The sequence below is a fragment of the Phoca vitulina genome, unplaced genomic scaffold, assembly GCF_004348235.1.
Source record: "Phoca vitulina isolate PV1807 unplaced genomic scaffold, GSC_HSeal_1.0 scaffold11, whole genome shotgun sequence".
NCBI classification, from domain to species: domain Eukaryota; kingdom Metazoa; phylum Chordata; class Mammalia; order Carnivora; family Phocidae; genus Phoca; species Phoca vitulina.
The window spans coordinates 28,661,914-28,682,922 of NW_022589714.1; the positions used below are offsets into that span (position 1 = coordinate 28,661,914).

At 35.1% G+C, this 21,009-nt stretch overlaps 1 protein-coding gene across 4 annotated transcripts in view; it reads left to right on the forward strand.

The window, feature by feature from the left end:
* HMGCLL1 (3-hydroxymethyl-3-methylglutaryl-CoA lyase like 1) overlaps positions 1-21,009 on the forward strand; it is a 195,246-nt gene that overhangs the window by 71,802 nt on the left and 102,435 nt on the right. For all 4 annotated transcript variants that reach the window (XM_032409625.1, XM_032409627.1, XM_032409626.1 and 1 more), the window contains 4 exons: positions 2,313-2,408; positions 4,597-4,745; positions 15,521-15,584; positions 18,991-19,179. In XM_032409625.1, the coding sequence (XP_032265516.1) occupies positions 2,313-2,408; positions 4,597-4,745; positions 15,521-15,584; positions 18,991-19,179 (498 nt within the window). The remainder of the gene's footprint in view (positions 1-2,312; positions 2,409-4,596; positions 4,746-15,520; positions 15,585-18,990; positions 19,180-21,009) is intronic.

Consider the following 21,009-nt stretch of genomic DNA (forward strand, 5'->3'; position numbering starts at 1 on the left):
AGAGAATCTCAAGCAGACACCCCGCTGAACACAGAGCCCGACCCAGGGCTTAATCTCAAGACCCTGAGATCATGACCTGATCCGAAATCAAGAGCTGGCCACTTAATCGACGGAGCCACCCAGGCGCCCCTAGCTTTTTAAATTTTAATATGCTGTAGTCATGTTCTACAGTTTGTATCCCATACCTCTTGTAACTCTCCTAGACTATTATAGGCCCTACAAACCTTTCCCCTTTCTGAACTCATTTAACCTGTGCTCTCATTTATAACCAGTGTATTCCTTTAAATTAAGTGTTTTCCATATGCATCTGTTTTATCTCCCCAACTCTATTGCAAATTATTTAGTGCAAGGACTTTACTTGCCTTTATTTCTATTTACCACAGGTTTAGTATAGGGTTTTGGACACAGTACGTGCTTAATAAACATCTGGCTTAAAGTCAAATAGGCTCAACATGAAATTAGAGACTTGGGTTCTATGCACTGTAGATGAACACAGTGATCAGTCTTTGTACAGAATGCAGATACTGGTGGCAGATAGTGAATGTGATCCCTAAGAAGTAAGCAAGAATCATCTTTTAGACAGAAGTAAATGTGTTTGGATCGAATGAAACTTGGAGGCTTAAATGTCAGTAAGGTATGATGGCAGTCAACTTTTTTTTGCATCTTAAATATTTAAATTTAAACTGTTTTAAAAACTCATTTAATCCATATTATATTCCTTGAAAGTATTAAATGTAATTCCACCAGCATTTCACTGAAAGTAAGACCGATTGGCTAATAGCAGTAAATATTGTAATATTTCATATTTTTAAAAGTGTGTAGTTATAAAGCGTTTGTACTTTGATTAATTTTTATTTCATTTTAAAATTAAAAATAAGGGGCACCTGGGTGGCTCAGTCAGTTAAGTGTCTGTCTTCAGCTCAGGTCATGATCCCAGGGTCCTGGGATCGAGCCCCACATTGGGCTCCCTGCTCAGCGGGAAACCTGCTTCTCCCTGTCACACTCCACCTGCTTGTGTTCCCTCTCTCGCTGTCTCTCTCTCTCTCTCTGTCAAATAAATAAAAAAATTAAAAAAAATTAAAAATAATACTGCCTTATTGTAACAAGTCAAGATGTATAGAGAAAAAGCACGTCTTTCCTCATCCATTCCCATATTGAAGATACAGATTTTGGTTTGGTGCATTTTACAGCTTTCTCCATGCTCATTTTGTATACTTTTCATTATTTATGTATTATTCCTTTTATTTATTGTTCCTGCCATAGTTTATTTCCTAAATATGTAAAGCTCATGCTTATGTCAGTGGTAATTTGTCTATGTGATGATTGAGATTTGATCATCAGTTATTTGCTCTAAGAGGCTAAATTAAAGACTTTGTGGCAAACTAAAGATTTGATAATTTAAGGTTGATTTTTAAAGATTCATAGAAAATATAGAAAAATAAAGGCTTGGAAGGATGGGTTAAATTTTCTTACTATGTATTCCATTGTATGCATTTGTTTTCATTATGAAAACAAATAGTAATCCAATGATGATAATGCATAGGACACTATGACTATTACTAAAATATTTATGCTAACCAAATAATATGCTATCATCTCAGCCTTGTTAAATTATTCAAACAGATGTGTAATTTTTTACTAAATAATGTAAAATTTCATACATTGAAAGTTATTTAGACATAAAATTTTCATATGGAAAGCAAATGCATGGCAATATATCCTTTAAAACTCTCCCCAATGGAGGGGTGCCTGGGTGGCTCAGTCAGTTAAACATGGTGCTCTTGGTTTCCACTCAGGTCATGATCTCAGGGTCATGGGATCAAGCCACATGTCAGGCTCCGTGCTGAGCAGAAAGTCTTTCTGAGACTCTCCCTCTCCCCCTTCCTGTTTCCCTCCCCCTACTCTTGTACTCTCTCTCCCCCGCCCCCCACTTTCAAATAAATAAATAAATAAATAAAATCTTTAAAAAACCCTCTCCTTAATCTCAAGGGTATTTTTATTTGAAACTTGGGTTGTGAAATGAAAGGAAGAGACTAAAAATCAGTCAAGTGAAAATAGTAAAGTTAAGAATTGTTGACTATTTGTAATCATTTAGCCAGGTCCTGTTATGTGAATAAGTTAAACCCAGATCTAGTTTTCATGTATTTATGACTTTAGACACTATTTATCTTTAGCTACGTTGGCATAGCTTATTATTTCTAACATTAATTTATAGAATATAATTGCGTGTGTAATTATAACCTTCCTATAAAACTAAACCATGCTTGATAAAATATTTAAAGTTGAATATATGTAACTATTTTGTATTTCAGATGGCTGATCACACTGAAGTGATGAAAGGCATTCATCAATACCCAGGAGTTCGATATCCTGTCCTTACTCCTAATCTTAAGGGTTTTCACCGTGCTGTAAGTGTGCTACTCATTATTTTCATATCAATATGCTTCTTACTGTTTTAAGGTCTTTACATAGTTAAAACGGTATCAGATGTCGCTTCCTTGTTACCCTGTATAAATGCTATTCTAACATAGGTACATGAGTACAATGCGATCTGTAAACCTCGGGGTATTGTTAGGGTCTGAAATCTTCCACATTAATGGCCCTTCCAGTTTAACCATTCATGAATGGAAACACAAAAATACAGTTACCCATTTTGATGAAATTCTTCTGAGAGTATATTTTGTGCTTCCCTCTTAAATAAGGAATACAGAATTTAACTTAAACATTTCTCAATATAATATTATTATTATTATTATAGTGGATCATTTTTGTCAACTTTTTTGGATCAGCTCTCTGATGCTGTTGTTCCCTCCCTCTAGGTGAAGCTAATCACTGTCATTTGCAGCTGCCTCTAACAACCTTCCCTGTTCCTCTTCTGGTTGGTTTCTTCCAGTCCTATGTGACTTAAGAATTTATATGCAAAAAGTTTTAATAATGACACGTACAAGAAGAATCAGAGCAATTTTAGGTCAAGGCTTGAGGTGTTATGCTCACATGGCTTTACTGTAAAAGTTTGGCAGCAGCTATTTCTGGTGGTAATATTTGTCACTTTTGTCTCTGGGACTGTGTTGCATAAATTTGAGGTTGTGGGTGCTAGTTGATATATCACCTGTTGTGTAGCTTGTTAAAACCACTCTTCTTTTGTTTATTTTGATAAATTATTTTTATCCCATTGTAAAGGAAGAAAGGCATTTTAAGAAATTATAAATATTGCTGTCACTGGTCCTAACAGAGTAAAGAATGTCTCCACCTTGAAAAAGATGCCAACCGAGTGCACACCGTCGTGCTAGCTTGGAGGGGCAGGTAATGGAGCGCACCTCGCGGCTGGGGCTTGCGAGTCAGGTGCACGTGCGCTCAAAGCAGGACTTCAGAACTTTTAGTGGCTTTAGTGATTTAGCCTCTTTGGGCCACAGTTTTGTCATCTATAAAATGGGCAAAATGATACTTAGTTTATAAGATTATGGGTTAGAAATAGGGCGTACAAAGTACTAACAACAATACTGGTACATAGTAAGTGTTCAAATAAATAGAATTTTAATTTTAGAAGTTAAAAACTTATTTTGGGTGGAGGACTAGAAGCCAAAGTTTTTTTAAATGAAGAAAAAAATGACATATTTTCTTTCTTAATATATTAATAGAGTATGAGAGAGGAGAATCTTGCACAGTGCTAGAGATACATTAATAGAAAGTCTTTAAAAATCCAGCTGGAAAATGAAGAAACTTGATATTTGAAAACAAGTCACTGGAGAAGCCTGGAGCAAGGACAAAGGATGGCAAAGGGGAAAAATGTTGAAGTTAATGTTTTGGATTTAAAGACTGGCTAAGGGGCGCCTGGGTGGCTCAGTTGGTTAAGTGACTGCCTTCGGCTCAGGTCATGGTCCTGGAGTCCCGGGATTGAGTTCCACATCGGGCTCCCTGCTCAGCAGGGAGTCTGCTTCTCCCTCTGACCCTCCTCCCTCTCATGCTCTCTGTCTCTCGTTCTCTCTCTGTCAAATAAATAAATAAAATCTTTAAAAAAAAAAAAAAAAGACTGGCTAAGAGGATTAAGACATTAGACACACAAGGGTATGGTTGTAGCAGTCAAGGTATGAAACAACGGAAGCTAGGTTAAGAGACAGGAAGAAAATTCTGGTTAAAGTCCAAATGATGAATTGGAAAAACATTTTTCTGTTAGGTTATAGGAAGACAAAAACAGAAAGCATTTACTTTCCTCTATTTTAATAATTGGTCTAAGAAGAATGTTTCCCATAGATATTAAAAGGTTTTATTGGGATGCTAGTATTTTCCATAATTATGGTTAAGATATTTCTGAAGCCTACACATAATTTAGGAAAGGTAAAATTAAATTGGAACATCATCACTGTGTTTTCTGTGCCTCAGATTTATGGGTATTGCAGTTTAGAAAGTTCTTGTGTTATCACCAAATATTTTTAAGTTTGAAAAGAGCATATGAGGCAGGATGAGCAGACTCCAATTTTAAATTCCAAGGCAAATATTAACATAAGTATGCCTTTATTGAGTAGTTAATATTTCTTCTAATGCTATCATGTACATTTTGGAAATTTCTAGCTTTGGCCTTTAAATTCTCTTTTTCAGGTTGCTGCTGGAGCCACTGAGATATCAGTTTTTGGTGCTGCATCTGAATCCTTTAGCAAGAAGAATATTAACTGTTCTATTGAAGAAAGTATGGAGAAGTTTGAGGAGGTTGTTAAGTCTGCAAGGCACATGAATATTCCAGCACGAGGGTATTTATGAAATCCCACAAATGCTATTTAGTTAATATCTATTGTATAAGCTCATTTATGAACTAGGTAGACATTATTTTACCTTTCATAATATATATAGGGTATCTTTTGTACCTTGTATGATCCGGGCCGTCACTGTATAGTGATACATCTTGTGTATATCACTTAATAATTATTAGTGTATCCAGCTTTGAAGTGAATAATGCAGCTAAGATCAGAGGCAAACTTGACATTGCAAGCCTGACATTGCATGCAAACCTGACATTGTTACTCATTTTATTAATACTTACCCTAATGCAGCCATCAATTCATCTCAGCCTGCTGTGGGTTGAAAAATTTGTGTAAACTCATAGTAGCGTTTGGGAAGGAATCATCTAATGTGGTTTCCACAGCTTTAACCTTTTTTTTTTTTTAAGAACCATGACTTTTTCTTCAAATATTATTTTATGTAGAACTTCAATACAGTATGTAAAACATAAAATTGAGCCTTTGAGCTGCCCTGGGAAATTCAGCCCATCATTTCACCCATTCAACCTCCCCCTCAACAGCTGACTTCCCTGTTTTCTTTGTGTGACCCAAAAACAAAGGCAAATGGGGAAGGAGGAGAGAGACCTGTTTCCAGAACCAGCAGTTGCAGCATGGACTGCAAATAGGCTGTACTCCCAGGCCTATGCTCTGTGAAATGTATAATAAATTATTGGTTACTTAAGAAAGCATTTGTTTCTAAGACATTAGCTAATTTTCTATTGCTTTTTATAGTTACAGAGATATGATAATCTTAGCATATTAACAAATTAAAATGCAGAGCATTTGTAAGAGAAGCCCGAAAGCTGTAATTGGATTTAGAGGCAGGTTGTACTTCCCTTGGTTGAGGTGAGCAAAATTCAGAGTGGCAAAGGAAGGTTCGGTGGTTAATGAAAAGGCAAGTGGACCCAATTTTGAGTGATGGTATTAGAAGAGGGTTAGAAGTCACTCAAGGTCATTTGGTGAGCAAATAGAGTTAGAATACACCACAGGGCACTATCTTGTTGGTTGGGTTACTTTTGTTACCTTCTTCTTCTTCTCTCCAGAGTGATAGTTTCCAGCATGAGTTTTTAAAAATACAAAATTGTTCTTGTAATTGAAATATATACATATCATGGAAGGCACATACAAGAAAAATTAAAAAACCAAGATAATGTGTTTCCATAGACAGAAAATAAAGGATGTGTAATTTTAAGGCAAAAGTGAATAACCACAATCAAAAAGAAGAAATGTACTATCATTTTCTAAATTCAAACATACAGAAGTTGTTTTGTCTCTCTTTCCTTTGAAAGAAAGGGAAAAAGAAGAGGCCATTCTATTTTAATGTGTGTTTAAATGCAGAGTGTATGTTTTACGGTAAAGTCATTCTTACTGGAAAGTTGAAAACAATGCATAACTATACAAAGTAAAGTGCATGCACAGCTTGCACTTCAAATAGGAAGTTTGTTTTTTTCAAATGGCAAGTTTTTTTTAAATGTTAAAAGATGGATGTAAATTTAGCTTTTCTCTTCATAAGGTAGAATAGGTAATGTATTAAAGCTAATAGAAACCCTAAATCCTCTTGAATACTGATTGTTGAGCAATTAATATTGTCCCATCAGCAAAGAAATTCCTAACCATGCTACAACTTAAAAAGTTTGCCAGGCCTTGATAAGAAGGGTACAGGGTGCAAGATGTGTACAGGGTGCAAGGGTGTACGAAGTGACCCACAGTCCAATGCAATAAGCAGAGTCCACTGGAGACTTGCTGGAGAGTTACACAATAGACAGATGTGTATTTTCCAGTGCAGATTTTGTTTCTTGGGAGCACAACTTGCAGATTTTCTGAAACACTATTCGTTTTTAGAAATACACCTTTCAGTATGTGAGTTTGCTCTTTGTGCAGTAGAGAATTCTCTTCCTCCTCCCCCAAACTTTTATAGAGTTTAAATTAGATTTTATTTTTACTGGCAATCGAGATTTTAGATACTCATTATTAAAAGTCATAGGTCATTAGTAATCATTTAAGAAAGAGTCATGCTCGACCAGTTGAGACTGCAGTAGATGCTTCAGCGTGTCTCACTATGGCAGCAGGGCAGCAGCTGCATCAACATGCGCTTGATCACCGTCCAGAACATGTATGTCATCAGCTGTCAGATTTAAAGGCCGTAAGGCAGTACACGTTTTATAAATGCTCACTAAAACCATTTAAATTTTTATAAAAATAGTTAACTTTCATATGGTTTAAATAGCAGCTTTTATTAAAGTTACGAGGGCTATTGTTGGATTTTCTCCCTCTCCCTGAAACACATATATACACATGCATGTGTACACATTTTTTTACACGTGCTCAGGACTTCACACAACATCTGGGACACATTGGGAAAACATACCATGCCAAACCATTGACATAAAATGCACAGTCAGCTAGCTGCTGCTGAATATACATTATATATGAATGAACAATGAAATGTCTACGTTTTAGACTTCATTTTTTAATGTGTAATTCATATGACATGTGTTTAAAATATGTAGGTTATTTTTCTATTTGTCTGAATTTTTAAAAAGTGAAAAAGGCAAAGAAAAATAAGTCTGTGATAAATGTGATCATTTTCTCTATTTTTATCAATGCATTTGTTGAAATAATTATCTCTTGGCTGGTCAAGATCCCTTCAAAATTGAAATGCCTCGAGATATGAAGGTAGTACTTTAATATATCAGACATTTAGCTTTATTCCTTTTTGTCTAAGTATCGACTTACCTTAAATGAAGTCACAAGAATCACATGCTCTCTCTCTTTGTGAGAATATTAATTTAAAAAAGGAAACTATCACTAAGGAGCCATTATTAATTTTACTATTAAAATGCTTATAATAAGTTCACAAGGTCAGCAGTTGTACATAACAAAGCAAAACTTGTTACATAATTACATCTTAGGCCTCTCCTACAAAATCACTTAAAATGAGTTGATCCGTGATTACTCTGAAAGAACCTATTGAAAGTTGAAAGAAGTATATTTGTAACAGTTTCCCAGAAGTCAAACAAAATTATCCATCCATTGTTAAAAAAAAAAAAAAAATTTACACAATGCAAAAATATTTAACTGTGAACTGTAACTGCTGAAATTCTTAAATTCCCGGAAAAAAGGTACAAAATAATGAGAATAAGGAGTAAAAGACAAATTAGTCGTTAACCTAATAAAGATAATAATATATAACTTTTAGATACAGAAAAACAAAAAACAATTTTAGGATGTGATTAATGTTTTACTTTTCAAATTAGAGTTTTTGTTTTCTTTGGGTAAATAGCCAGTAGTGGAATGACTGGATGGTATGGAATTACTATTTTTAATTTTTTGAGGAATCTCCACTTTGTTTTCCACAGTGCCTGCTAGTTTACATTCTCACCAACAATGCATGAGGGTTCCTTTTTTTTTTTCCACCTCAGTGCTAACACTTGCTATATATATATATTTTTTTATCTTTTTGATACTAGCTATTTTGAAAGGTATGAGGTGGTATCTCCTTGTGGTATGATTTACATTTCCCTGATGATTCATGATGTTGAGCATCTTTTCATGTGTCCCTTGGCCATCTCTATGTCTTCTTTGGAAAAAATGTATTCAGGTCCTTTGCCCACTTTTTAATTGGATTATTATTTTTTGATATTGAGTTGTATAAGTTCTCTATGTATTTTTTATATTAGCTCCTTATCAGTTACATCATTTGCAGATATCTTCTCGCCACTTGATAGGTTGCCTTTTCATTTTGTTGATGGTCTCCTTCACTGTGCAAAATCTTTTTATAGTTCATTTTTGCTTTTGTTTTCCTAGAGTGCATAAATTTTGCATCTCTTGATCTACTATGACCCTCACCACCTACTTTCCTCTTAGGCGAGACCAATAAAAATCCAATCTGGTTTAAAGGCTTCTGAATAAGATTGTATTATGTATATCAGTGACCAGTTTCCTTGATGAAACACCCATGATGTTAGGAAATTCTTGTGCTTATTATTTTTTGACTTGTTGTCTAGCTCTGTATAATTTCTGACCTTTAAAATGGCAGTCTTTCTGTTGTGAAGTAAGGGCATAGCCCTCTCCCTCAAAGTGGTCAGTTTTCACTGGTTTTCCTTTTGAGAGATAATTTATAACACCCACTTAATCAAGAACTTGCAGCCTTCTTATTTGTTAGCCAAGCCATTTAGGTCATTTTGCCCATGTTGTATTTCTCATTCCCCCTCTGTCTGATATAACATGTCATTATGGATTCTGATCCTGGCCCTGAAGGTAATAGCAATATTATTGAGCGTGATAGTGAGCGTCATTCTTTAAGTCTCAATTTTTTAAATACACAGTGACTGGCAGGCAGTGTTTCTCATGACTAATATAGCAAATACCTTCCATTGGATGATCTACCCCAATGGAATTCACTTGTATATATGGCACCATCTTCTAAATGGACAGTTTATTGGTCAGGTTCCTTTCCAACCTCTGTTAAACTGAGGCCTTTGTGTTGGCCTGGAAGAAAAATCAGAAGAGCAATTCATAGCATCATTTACCAAAACATGGTACATAAAACTCTAAAAATGAGACATCTGTTAAAGCTATTTTCTGTCATGCATATGGTTTGAGGGTTTATACATTTTTTTTAGCCTTACATATTATTCTGGCACTGCTATGTATCAGAATAACACATCCCCGCAGTAGTTAATATGTGTAAGCTGTGTTGGTATGGTCATGTCTAAACCGCCTTCATAGAGTCTTTGAGAAAAGAGTGTGTTTTTTTCATTTCTCATGAAATTAGCATTTGAGAGCTAAAAGAGCATCTTAGCAGAATTGCTCCTTGAGACCAAGGGACAGTCTTTATTTCTTATATCATCCACAGTGTTAAGTGTTTAACAGGCTTTCACAATCCACTTTTGGTTGGCTTACTAATAATGGAATGCTATTTTGCATTGTTTATAGGTGGATGTACTCCGCATGACTGCACCAAAACAGCTCCTACATTTAAATGTCTTCATTATGTGTAATTGACATCACGTGTCATCTCCTTGCTCTTGGCATTGCTTTTCTTGTCTGAGGATAGCAGTGGTTGATTGCTTCCTTTCAAAGTGTTTGCAAAATTTTTTCCAGGCTTTTCCTCATCCTTCTTGCCAGAATGGTGAAAGGATGCAGGGTACTTGTGGGAAGGTAGTACTTGTGGGAAGGTAGTACTTGTGGGAAGGTACTTGTGGGAAAGGATGCAGGGTACTTGGGTAAGGCCTCACTGTAGGTACTTTCTCATGATTCAGTTTTACCAGAAAAAGTTGTTAAAGACTTGAATGCCTCAGTTTCTCTTTTATCGTGATTTTGCATAATACTGATAAATGGCCTTAACAAGCACAAATAAAAATAAAACAACTCACATTTCTATCCACAGAGTTTATTGTAACACCATCCTTTTAATTTTAGCACAATGAGCTTCAATATTGGTTGGCAAATCCTTTATTATTCGGTCATCCTATATAATATATCCTATATGATATTTAAAATACTCTACGTCTGAACTCATAAATATATGCTATCTTCTCTGGCTATAGGATTTAGAACTTTAATCGCCTGTATGAGGTTATACATTTAGAGCAAAGACTAGGAATTGCATAGAAAATTATTCGAATGATGAAAATGTCACCTTAACACATTTGTGGATTAATTCATTCAAGAAATATTGAGTGTTTTATATAATGAACTGTCTAGTGATACTGTATGGAATATGAAAATGAAAAAGTAGCCAACCTTCAAATAGTTTCAAGCAGACTGGAGAATAATATATAGAGAAAAAATTATTATATTGTCAAAAAAAGCAAATACATTAAGAGATATACAGAAAAATCCTATTCAAGTTTAAAGTAATACTATATTAAATTTCTCTGGGGTAATCTGGAGAAACTTAATGCAGAAGGTGTCAGTAAAATGAAGTCATTAAAGATAGGTAAATATATGGAAGCATAAACAGAAATAATGGCTTTTTCAGGTGGGGCAGGAAATCTACAAAGAACAAAGGCATAGTGAAGAGAAGTCTCAAAAAATGCTTAGGTGACAGGGAAAAGTTTACTTTCACTGGAATGGGAGTTTTTGAAGCTGTGTAATGGGGGAGAGGTAGAAATTTAGGTTGAAGTTTCACAAATTGCTGAACTTGAATACCAAGTTTACTTGGTAGACAATGGCAAGCCACTAAAGATTTTCAAAGTATAAAACTATGTAAACAGATCTGTGTTGTGGTCATATTATTTTGTCAATAGATATTGGTGTACAAATGAGTGATGTGAGACCAGAGGCAAGGAAAGCACTTAGCAGATGTTTGCAGCTGTCCTGGAGAAGATATTCAGGGACCGTTCTGTATACTTGGGCTGGCACTGGCAGAGGTCATGTGCTACAGAGGCTGGAGAGGAAGAACCAGCCAACCCAAGTTATTGAATATGTTCTCAAAGATGACCTTTAAGTGATCTGGCAGGACAGATTCTGAAAATGACTGTATTACTATTATTTTTTTTTAATGGCAAATGCAGGGGAAACAGGAATGAGCACCATTTTGGACATACTGAGCTTAATATGCCATGTGAATATGTCAGGGAATCAATTTGTAATGTTCATGAGATTTTGAGTTGTTCCTGGAGTTATCTATCTGCGTAATGATGAAAGACAGAGACTGCGGGGGACTGAGTTGATGCAGAGACTCCCTTTTTTGTTCCTATTACAAACACATAAATATAACCACTTTTAAAACATACAGCCAAACTCAGAAAGGAAAGTCCTCAGATTTCATCAAAGAAAGTGTGGTAAGCATGCAGGTTGATGCCACTAACACATGGGCTTATATAATCCCTAGTGGCTTGAAAATGGGATTTTAATGTCTATATGGGAAAAGACAGATATTCTACTAAAACATGGATTTGAAAGTGATTATTCTTGGAGGCGGGAATCACCTCCTTGTAAATGCAAAGTCAGTGGAACTTGTTGGTGTATCCTGGAAACCCAAATTAAGAAATTCAGGTAGAAATTTGTCCAAGAACTGGTAAAGTCCATAGAGCAAGGGCCAAAGGAAGTCAGATCTTGTTTATAGGGACATTTGAATAAGTCAAGACTCTCATGGAATTCCTACAGAAACTAAAATCACTGTGAAAAGACACAGTACAATTTATAAACCACATGATGATACAAAGTGTATGCTAAGAAAAAAAAGCAAAAAAATATAGGAACACTTTAACAGAAAGGAAGGAAATAGAACAATCTGAAGAGAGATTATAAATTAACCCCTCAAAATAAAGAGGAAAAGGAAGAACATAAAAGAACAGATCTTTATAAAAAATAATGAAGCTTTTACAAAAAGAAACATTTCTTTAAATTAAAAATACATTTATTAAATGAAAACAATGATTGCATTGAACAGCAGATTACATACAGTCGAAAGGGGTATTAGTTACTGGAAGTAGGATTTAAGGAAATTGCAATAATAAAACACAGAAAAAATTAATAGAACTTTTGAAAGTGAGGTTAAGAGAGAATGCCTAACAAGATTTTCAGGAGGAAAAAAAGGAAATCAGATGTGAGAGATAGGTTTGATGAATTAATACCTTGAGGATTTTCTAGATTTGAAGAAAAACATCAATGTAAATATTAAAGAAGTATAACAAGTCCTGACATTCTCATGGTAAGATGTAGAATATTAGATATAAACAGAATCCTAAAGATAATAGAGAACAAATTACTATAAAATTGCTATAGAGGCATTACCACTAGATAGCAAAATTCTCATCAGCAAAACTGAGACCAGAGATAGTGAAGTATGTTCAAAAAGGTAGAATAACTTAACCTAGAATTTTATACCTAGCCAAACTATTATACATTAATTAAGGTGAAATAAAATCATTTGCTGACAAAATGGTCTGCTAAACTCAACCATTGGTGGATAAAAGTACTAAAGGACATTAAGCCAGAAGTAAGAAACTGGATAAAAAAAAGAAATGGAGAGGTTGTAGTTTGGGGCTTCATCAGAGTAGAACGATTTGAGATAGGTCTGTGAGAAATTTAACCACCAGCCAATCAAAAATAGATCAAAGGTTCTATGGCATAATAGTGAGGAGATTCTTGAGACTAGCTACTCTCAAATCTGTGTATTGTCCCCTTTTTTATGCAAGGGAATCAGGCAATCCAGGGGAGGTAGTATTGCTAATGGTTTAGTGGTTTTCAATTTTAACAAAATAATGGAGATTTAGAAATTATTTTGAAATATTAGTGGTTGAATTTCATTCCCTAAGTTTGTGATTTAATTGGTTTGGAGTGTGTCCTAACCATCATGGTTTTGTTTTTTAAGCTCCCCAGGTGATTCTGTGTGGGCAAGTTTGAGAGCCACTCTAATTGATTGCTAGAGAAGAGTGGAAATCTAGACGTTGACTCTAGCCACTAGTCAAAGCAGATGATGTAGACTATTTTTATCATGGTAGAGACATTCTCACACTCATGAAAGTATTTCACTTATTACCAGCAGCAAGTTTTTCTGTAAAGGACCAGACAGTAGTATTTTAGGTTTTGTGGGTCAAATGGTCTCTGTGTGACTCCTCACCTCTGCTCTTACAATGCAGAAATAGCCATGGATAATAGGTAAACAGATGGGCATGGCACTGTTCCAATAAAATTTACTTGCAAAAGACTAATGAGCAGGATTTGGCCTGTGGGTCTTAGTTTGCCAACCTGTGCTTATAGAATATTAAAGTAAGTTAATGAACATAGTTGAGAATCCTTATGTTTGTTTTGGAGAAAGTAGCTCCATGTGTGAATGGGTTAAAGGAGTGGCCACCTACAAGGATGGAGAAGAATATGTGAAGATGAATGCAGTGAAATATGAAGACCCAGGCAAACCTGGGAAGGAATCAGAGGGAAAACTTGAATGAATGAAAATGCACATGGACAAAGTTGGAATCGGTGGAATATGAAGACCAGGCAAACCTGGAAAGGAATCAGGGAAAACTTGAGTGAATGAAAATGCACGTGGCCAACTTAAAATTATGGCACAAAGGGGTAGCTATGGCCAGATTAGTTGAAAATGCAGGAGAGGTTGGTTTTGTTTTGCTTTTATTGTTTTGCACCTTTTTTTTTCTTTTCTTTATTTTTTTTTATATATATATTTAGTGGGATGGCATGTAAATGCATGGCTTGGATTTTCTATTTAATCACATTTAGATATTTTGGGTTTAGAATAAAGGTGATTATACACACACACACACACACATAAAAAATACATATTTATCTATAATCATTGTATCTGAATTGAAAATGTTTGTTCTTTTTCAACCTTAGCCTCCTTTTCCAAGTGTTAGGTTTATGTAACATTTTCTTTCCAGTTGTCTTGATTAAATTTATACAGATTATTCAAACAAGATTAAATTATAGTAATTATTAGAGCAGAGAAATGGATTTCCTCTCCAGCATAACTTTCAAATTTTAATTGAATTAACCTCTTTATTCCTTCTCTGTCTTCATCACTGCTTACCTGATTTAGTAAATTGCTTATTTATTTGAATCACAAAACACAACTTTTATTCACATTTTAATACTTTTGAAATTGGATTACACCTTTGGAATCAATGGGTATGGATTGAATCATTGAATATATAGTTTACTTTTTCACTCCAAAATCTGTTATGAAATTCATAGTGTATCTTATAATGGACAGCATCTTAGAATCATAGAAATAATGGTTTTATGGTTTGTCTTGTTTTTGCCTGCACCTTTCCTCTGGCAACCACTTCCAGAGTTCTCAAAGAGTTAACATTCCTGGAAAATTACTCTGATCTTGTCACTACATTACCTAATAACTTTGAGCGATCTCAAAGTTCAGACTCCTTGGCATGGCATTCAAGGGCCTTATTATCTAAATCCTGTTATATTCTCACTCAGAAAATTGGATCTCCAGCCTCATTTCCTACCATCCCTGTCTCACTCATGTGAATTGCTTCATCCCTGACAATCAAACACATGATGCATTATTTTAATAGAAGCGTTGTAAAATCTCTGAGGAAAGTTTAATAAAATGGGATTGGTGTTGAGCTGAAAATAGCTAAAACAGGCTTTTTCTAAAGCTTAATACTTAAGATGGAAAAGTATTATTTCAGGAAAGACTTGACTTTTTATATTAAATTGTTGAAGAAGCTTATGGAATATCTTTATTTGGAGTCTTTTAAACAGACTAGAAACTCTTCTGTTTGGGATGATTTAAGTATACCCACAGGAGATAAACAAGATGAACTTTGAGGTTGTGGCCAGGTTTAGAAGTTTTGGGGTGATTAATGACTGTATCTAAATAAGGCCAAAAGATCCAAATGGGAGTAAAAAGAAATTCAGTTAGTCATCTACATGCTATCTCTCTATGATTCCAAAGACCTGGATATTTAACAATTGAATGTATGTACTTAAATAAAACTATGTAGTTCAGTGATATTTTCTGCTTTGAATGTTCATATATTGCTGTTGTATAAATAACTCCACAGGATAAACACATGTTATCTTATTCCCATCGGCCATCAGATAACATATCAAATTGTAATTACTAGATAAAAATGTGAGATCAATTGAAAATGTTCCAAAATTGTTTTTGTTTGTTCTGAGAATAGTAATGAACTGGTGTAAAATACACTTTTGATGACTTTTTAGCTATTTCTTAATTTTGATAAAATGAAAATTAGGAAATGACTTATCCATCATCCATATATTTATATGATTCTGTATTTTAAATTTAGGTATGTGTCTTGTGCCCTGGGCTGTCCGTATGAAGGAAACATCACACCACAAAAAGTGACAGAAGTAAGATACCCCTGGTTTTCTGGTTCTTGGTAAAATGATGTATATTATTTTAAAAAGTGGCCTGTTTTCCTTACTGTGTTTTGCATCTGACAACAGAGTTTAAGGAGAACCATGGAATGGAAGACAAGTTTGATTACTTAACTGTTTCATTTTGACACTGCAGATGGATATATTGGCTACAACTCTTCAAAGTTAAATAACCTTTGAGTCTTATCATTTGGGTGCTCAAAGGTGAAGGAATAAAAACACCTGTTTCATTTTTACATGAGTAGAATGCAGTGAGGGCCTTTCCACATTCCATCAGAATGTCGGGACAGTTTGTGCACACACACTTCAACTTTGCTTTGGTTGCGCAGGTAGGCTCCCTTTGTTTTTGTCCTGCATACTTTGACACTTGTATCAGAGTATACACTGCTTTTGCTGTACACTGTTTTTGTTCCTTTAAGATCCAAGAGCTCTTACTGCTGAGATTCAAGTTGCTTTTATTAGAGAGCAATTTTGTGGTGATAGATTATATCCGTTAAAGACCTGCTTATTGAAGTTCATTTTCTACTTCCTGTTCTTGTTTATTAATTGATACTAATGAAGACAAAATATTCAGTCTTTGAGACTATATTAGGCTCTCAGAAACACATTTGTATGTGAACTATATTAATGTGCACCTGTTGTTAAGGCTGTTATTTTCATATATTTTGTAATGCATTACTAAAGTAGTGAAGATAGAGCATTGTTAGAAAATCAGAATTTATGAGGATAAACCTTCAGTTTGGCTAAAGCCATTCCTCTTTTGTGCTTTCATTTGAACTTTTGAAATTTACTGCAGATTTTTTTCAAATGAGTGTTGTCCCACAGTCTACTTTTAAGACCTTTACACATAGAGGCAGATACACTATAAAATAAAGATTCTTTCGTGTTGTAGTCCTTCACCTGCATGGGACCCTTCTAAGACTTTGTTATTAATTTGCATTTACAAATACATATTCTTTTCTTAAAATTTCCAAGGTGATAAAACTTCAGGCTCCGCAAAAAATGAGGCTCCAACTCTACCTGTACACCAAACCCCTTGCTTTTCTGCCTTTTGCCTTGTGGAGTCTCTGGATGTACCACACATACCCTCAGCCTCTCCATGCCTGCACCAGAATGCCTGAGGAGTTGTTGAAGAGAATTGCATAACAGGCAGATTGGAAGCATTAGTTGATGACCAGCAACTTTAAATGAGCCTTCTGTACTCTTCTACTAGGTTTTGTGGCCGACTCCCTCTCTTACTGCCTGCAGTCAGCATTGCAAACTGTTCAGTCTGTTCAAGCTTCTAGTTCCTCTTCTCATTTACTCCCCTGTATATTCAACTGCTTAGAATTCTTCCTGTTGACACTTGAACATGTTCAAGTCTCTGCCATCTGAAAGCTTCCTTTCTTAATTAAGCATCCACATCTATTTACTGGTTACCTATTTTTATCCTTCTACATCTAAACTTCTTCAAAGGGCTGTCTACACTACTGGTGTTTATTTCCTCAGGTGCCACCAGCTCTTTATCATCCTCCAAGGTGACTTCTAGACCATTCACTTCACTGAAATCCCTCTTTGTAAGACCACTACTTAGCACTTGGGTTAAAAAATGCAAGATCATATTCAGTACTCATCTTGACATCTTAGCAGAATTTGGGACTACTGACCACTTGTCCTTGATGACACCCTTGTTTCCTTAAACTCCCTTGATACCACACTTAGGGTTTTCATCCAACTGTGGTTAGGTTTCTCTTTTGAAACTTCATTGTCCTTTACCTGGCCATTAAGAAATTCCAGCATTTAATAGGCAGTAGGGAAGAATGAACATTATGCCTGTTTTTTTTTTTAATCCAAGTTTCCATCCAATAATAATCTCCTACTTGGACTAGGGGGCCCTTCTGAGTGCCCTCCAACCTGTTTTTGATATTGTTGATAGTGCCTTTCTGAAAGATTAATATTGCCACTACCCCCATTACCCCAACAGTCCATTGTGGCTTCCTATTGCTCTTATGATAGAATCCTCAACCAAAATTCTCAGCTTGGCTTGTTTGCAAGGCTCTGCATGGTTTGTCCTATGCCTACCTCACCAGATTTATGTAGCTTCATTCCCCCTTGGTTTTTGCTTTCTTGCCACACCTACCCTTTGTATTTTTTTCCTATCTGGAATGCCCTTTGCATTTTCTATTTCAGCTGTCTGGAACACATTATATTCCACCTGAAACATTCTTCTTGTACCCTTCTTCTCACCCTCTTCAACAAGTTAACGCCTACTTTATCTCAAGCTCTCACTTAGGCCCTTCCTACTTGATAGATGTAGGTCAATTTCCTTTGCTACATGCTCTTAGAATCCTGTTTCTTTGTTCCAAAATTCTTATTTTACTTGTATTTACACTTTCTTGAGTGGAATTGTTTGAGTTCAATCCTCAGTTGACAGCATAAACCATCTCAATACTTATATGCTTATTATATCCCAGCACCTAAACTAGTGCCTGTCATAAAATGGGCACTGAAGAAATACATAATAAATGAGTTACAGTATTTTTTACAAATGCCAGATATTGTACAAAGCGATTTTTTATATATTCTCATTTCATTTTCATAACCAACATGTCCTTATTAACATCATCATTAATACAATGTTTAAAAATTAATAAGGCTTAGAAAATATGCTAATAAGAGTATTTGTTGTCTCTATTTTACAGAAAAGAGACTGAGGCTTAAAAAGGTTAATCTTCTACCCAGTATCACATGACTAGCATGGGTGGAAGCTGAGATTTAAATCCAGGCTTGTCTGATTTCAGAACTCATGTCTTTGTTAACATACCATGCTGCCTTCTTGCAAACTCATATTGCTCTTTGAAAGTGACATTAGTTACCCAGCATGAAGGGAACTTGCAGTTTACTTTGCACAAATGCATCCATTTATAAGCCAGAAAAATTAAGTTAGAAATATTAGGTGATTCTGTCAATCACAAAACTACTTACTGACAGAGCTGGAACTAGTATTGATATCTCTTGACCTCTAATCTAACGTCTCGAGAAATACTACTTCCAAAGTAAATTTGTAATGTTCCTGTTTTGATGATAGGGTTGAGAAAGTAAGCCTCCCATAATTGAAATTGTAGCTTATAATTTCATAACCAAACTATGTAAATAGATAGTTATGATTCTAAGGCAAATTTGAATATTAGAAAAATATAGTAATGTCTTTAAAACCTTTATATAATGCTTAGGATTTAATAAACAGGAAAAAGACCAGAAAACTAAAATAAATGTTTCCCATGGATACGTAACTGATCTTAGTTGTGACTTTTACTTCTGGATGATGTTTGTTAAGGAATAACAGGGTTTGAGACTGTCCATTTCCATTGTTTTACTAGCTCCTCACCTTTCCCGACAGGTATCTAAGAGATTGTATGGCATGGGCTGTTATGAGATCTCTCTGGGAGACACCATTGGAGTGGGAACTCCAGGAAGCATGAAGAGAATGTTGGAGAGTGTCATGAAAGAAATCCCACCTAGTGCTCTTGCTGTTCACTGCCATGACACATATGGACAAGCCTTAGCAAATATCCTTACGGCTCTTCAGGTATTTTGTATTATTTGTGTGTATGTGCAAAATGGGTATCCTTACTTATAAACATTAAGAGTATTAGTGGGATAATATTTATAAATTGCTATGAATATAGTGCTTAAACAGTGTCTACCACATGACAAGCACTCAGGAAATATCTGAAAATTACACATTTATTTTTAGGACAATGATGTCTCCTATTGCTGTTAATTTGATTTGATAAAATTCGTTCTTTTTTTACTGTAGGGTAGTTGACATACAATATTAGTTTTAGGTGCAACATAGTAATTCAATAATTATATATATTATGAAATGACCACCACAGTAAGTGTAGTTACTCTCTGTCACTTACAACAATATTGACTATGTTCCACATGCTTGTCATGCTTATGACTTTGTTTTATAACTGGAAGTTTGTACTTACTTTTTAATACCGTTCATCTATTTTACCCATTCCCCCTACCCACCTCCCTTTTGGCAACCAAGTGTTTGTTCTCTGTATTTAGGAGCCTATTTGCTTGTTTGTTTTGGTTTTTAGATTCCACATATAAGAGAAATCGTATAGTATTTGTCTTTCCCTGTCTGGCTTGTTTGCAGACCTATATTATTATACATGAAGTATTTGTCTTTTCCATCTGGCTTATTTGCAATGTTCGTGTTGTTGCAAATGGCAAGATTTCATTCCTTTTTGTGGCTGAGTAATACTGCATTGTGTATATATGTACCACATCTTCTTTCTCCTTTCATCTATTCACGGACACATAAATTGCTTTCATATCTTGGTTATTGTAAATAATGCTGCCACAGAATGGATAGATGCATATATCTTTTTAAATTAGTGTTTTTGTTTTCTTCAGGTAAATGCCCAGAAGTTGAAATACTGGGTTGTATGGTATTTCTATTCCTAATTTTTTGAGGCAATTCCATACCGTTTTCCACAGTGGCTGCATCAATTTACATTTCCAACAACAGTACACGAGGGTTGCTTTTTCTCCACATCCTCACTAGCACTTGTCTTTTTGATACTAGCCATTCTGACAGGTATGAGCCAATATCTCATTGTGGTTGTGATTTGTATTTCCCTGATGATCACTCATACTGAATCTCTTTGCCTGTGTCTGTTGGCCATCTGTGTATCTTCTTTAAAAAAAACGTGTCTATTCAGGTTCTCTTCCTATTTGTAATTGGATTTTTTTGGTGTTAAAGTGTGTTTAAGTTCTTAATATATTTTAGATGTTATCTCCTTATCGGATGCATCATTTGCAAATATCTTCTCCCGTTCAGTAGGATGCCTTTTTGTTCTGTTGGTTTCCTTCACTGTGCCAAAGTTTTTTTATGTTGGTGTAGTTCCAATAGTTTAATTATGGTTTTGTTCTCTGTGCCTGAGGAGATAAGTATAGAAAAATATTGCTAAGGCCAGTGTCCTAAGAGATTACTGCCTATGTTTTATATTAAGAGTTTTATGGTGTCAGGTCTCATATTTATGTTTTTAATCCATTTTGAGTTTATTTGTGTGTATGGTGTAAAGATAGTGGTCTAGTTTCATTCTTTTGCATGTGGCTGTCCAGTTTTCCCAGCACCATTTATTAAACAGAGGGTCTTTTCCCTATTGTATATTCTTGACTTCTTTCATATATTCTGATGTCCTTTGTCATAGATGAATTGACCATGAAACGATGGGTTTATTTCTGGGCCCTCTATCCTGTTCTACTGATCTATGTGTCTATTTTTGTGCCAGGGCCATGCTGTTTTAATTACTTTAGCTTTGTAATATATTTTGGATCTGGGATTGTGATACCTCCAGCTTTGTTTTTCTTTCTCAAGATTGCTTTGGCTATTCAGGGT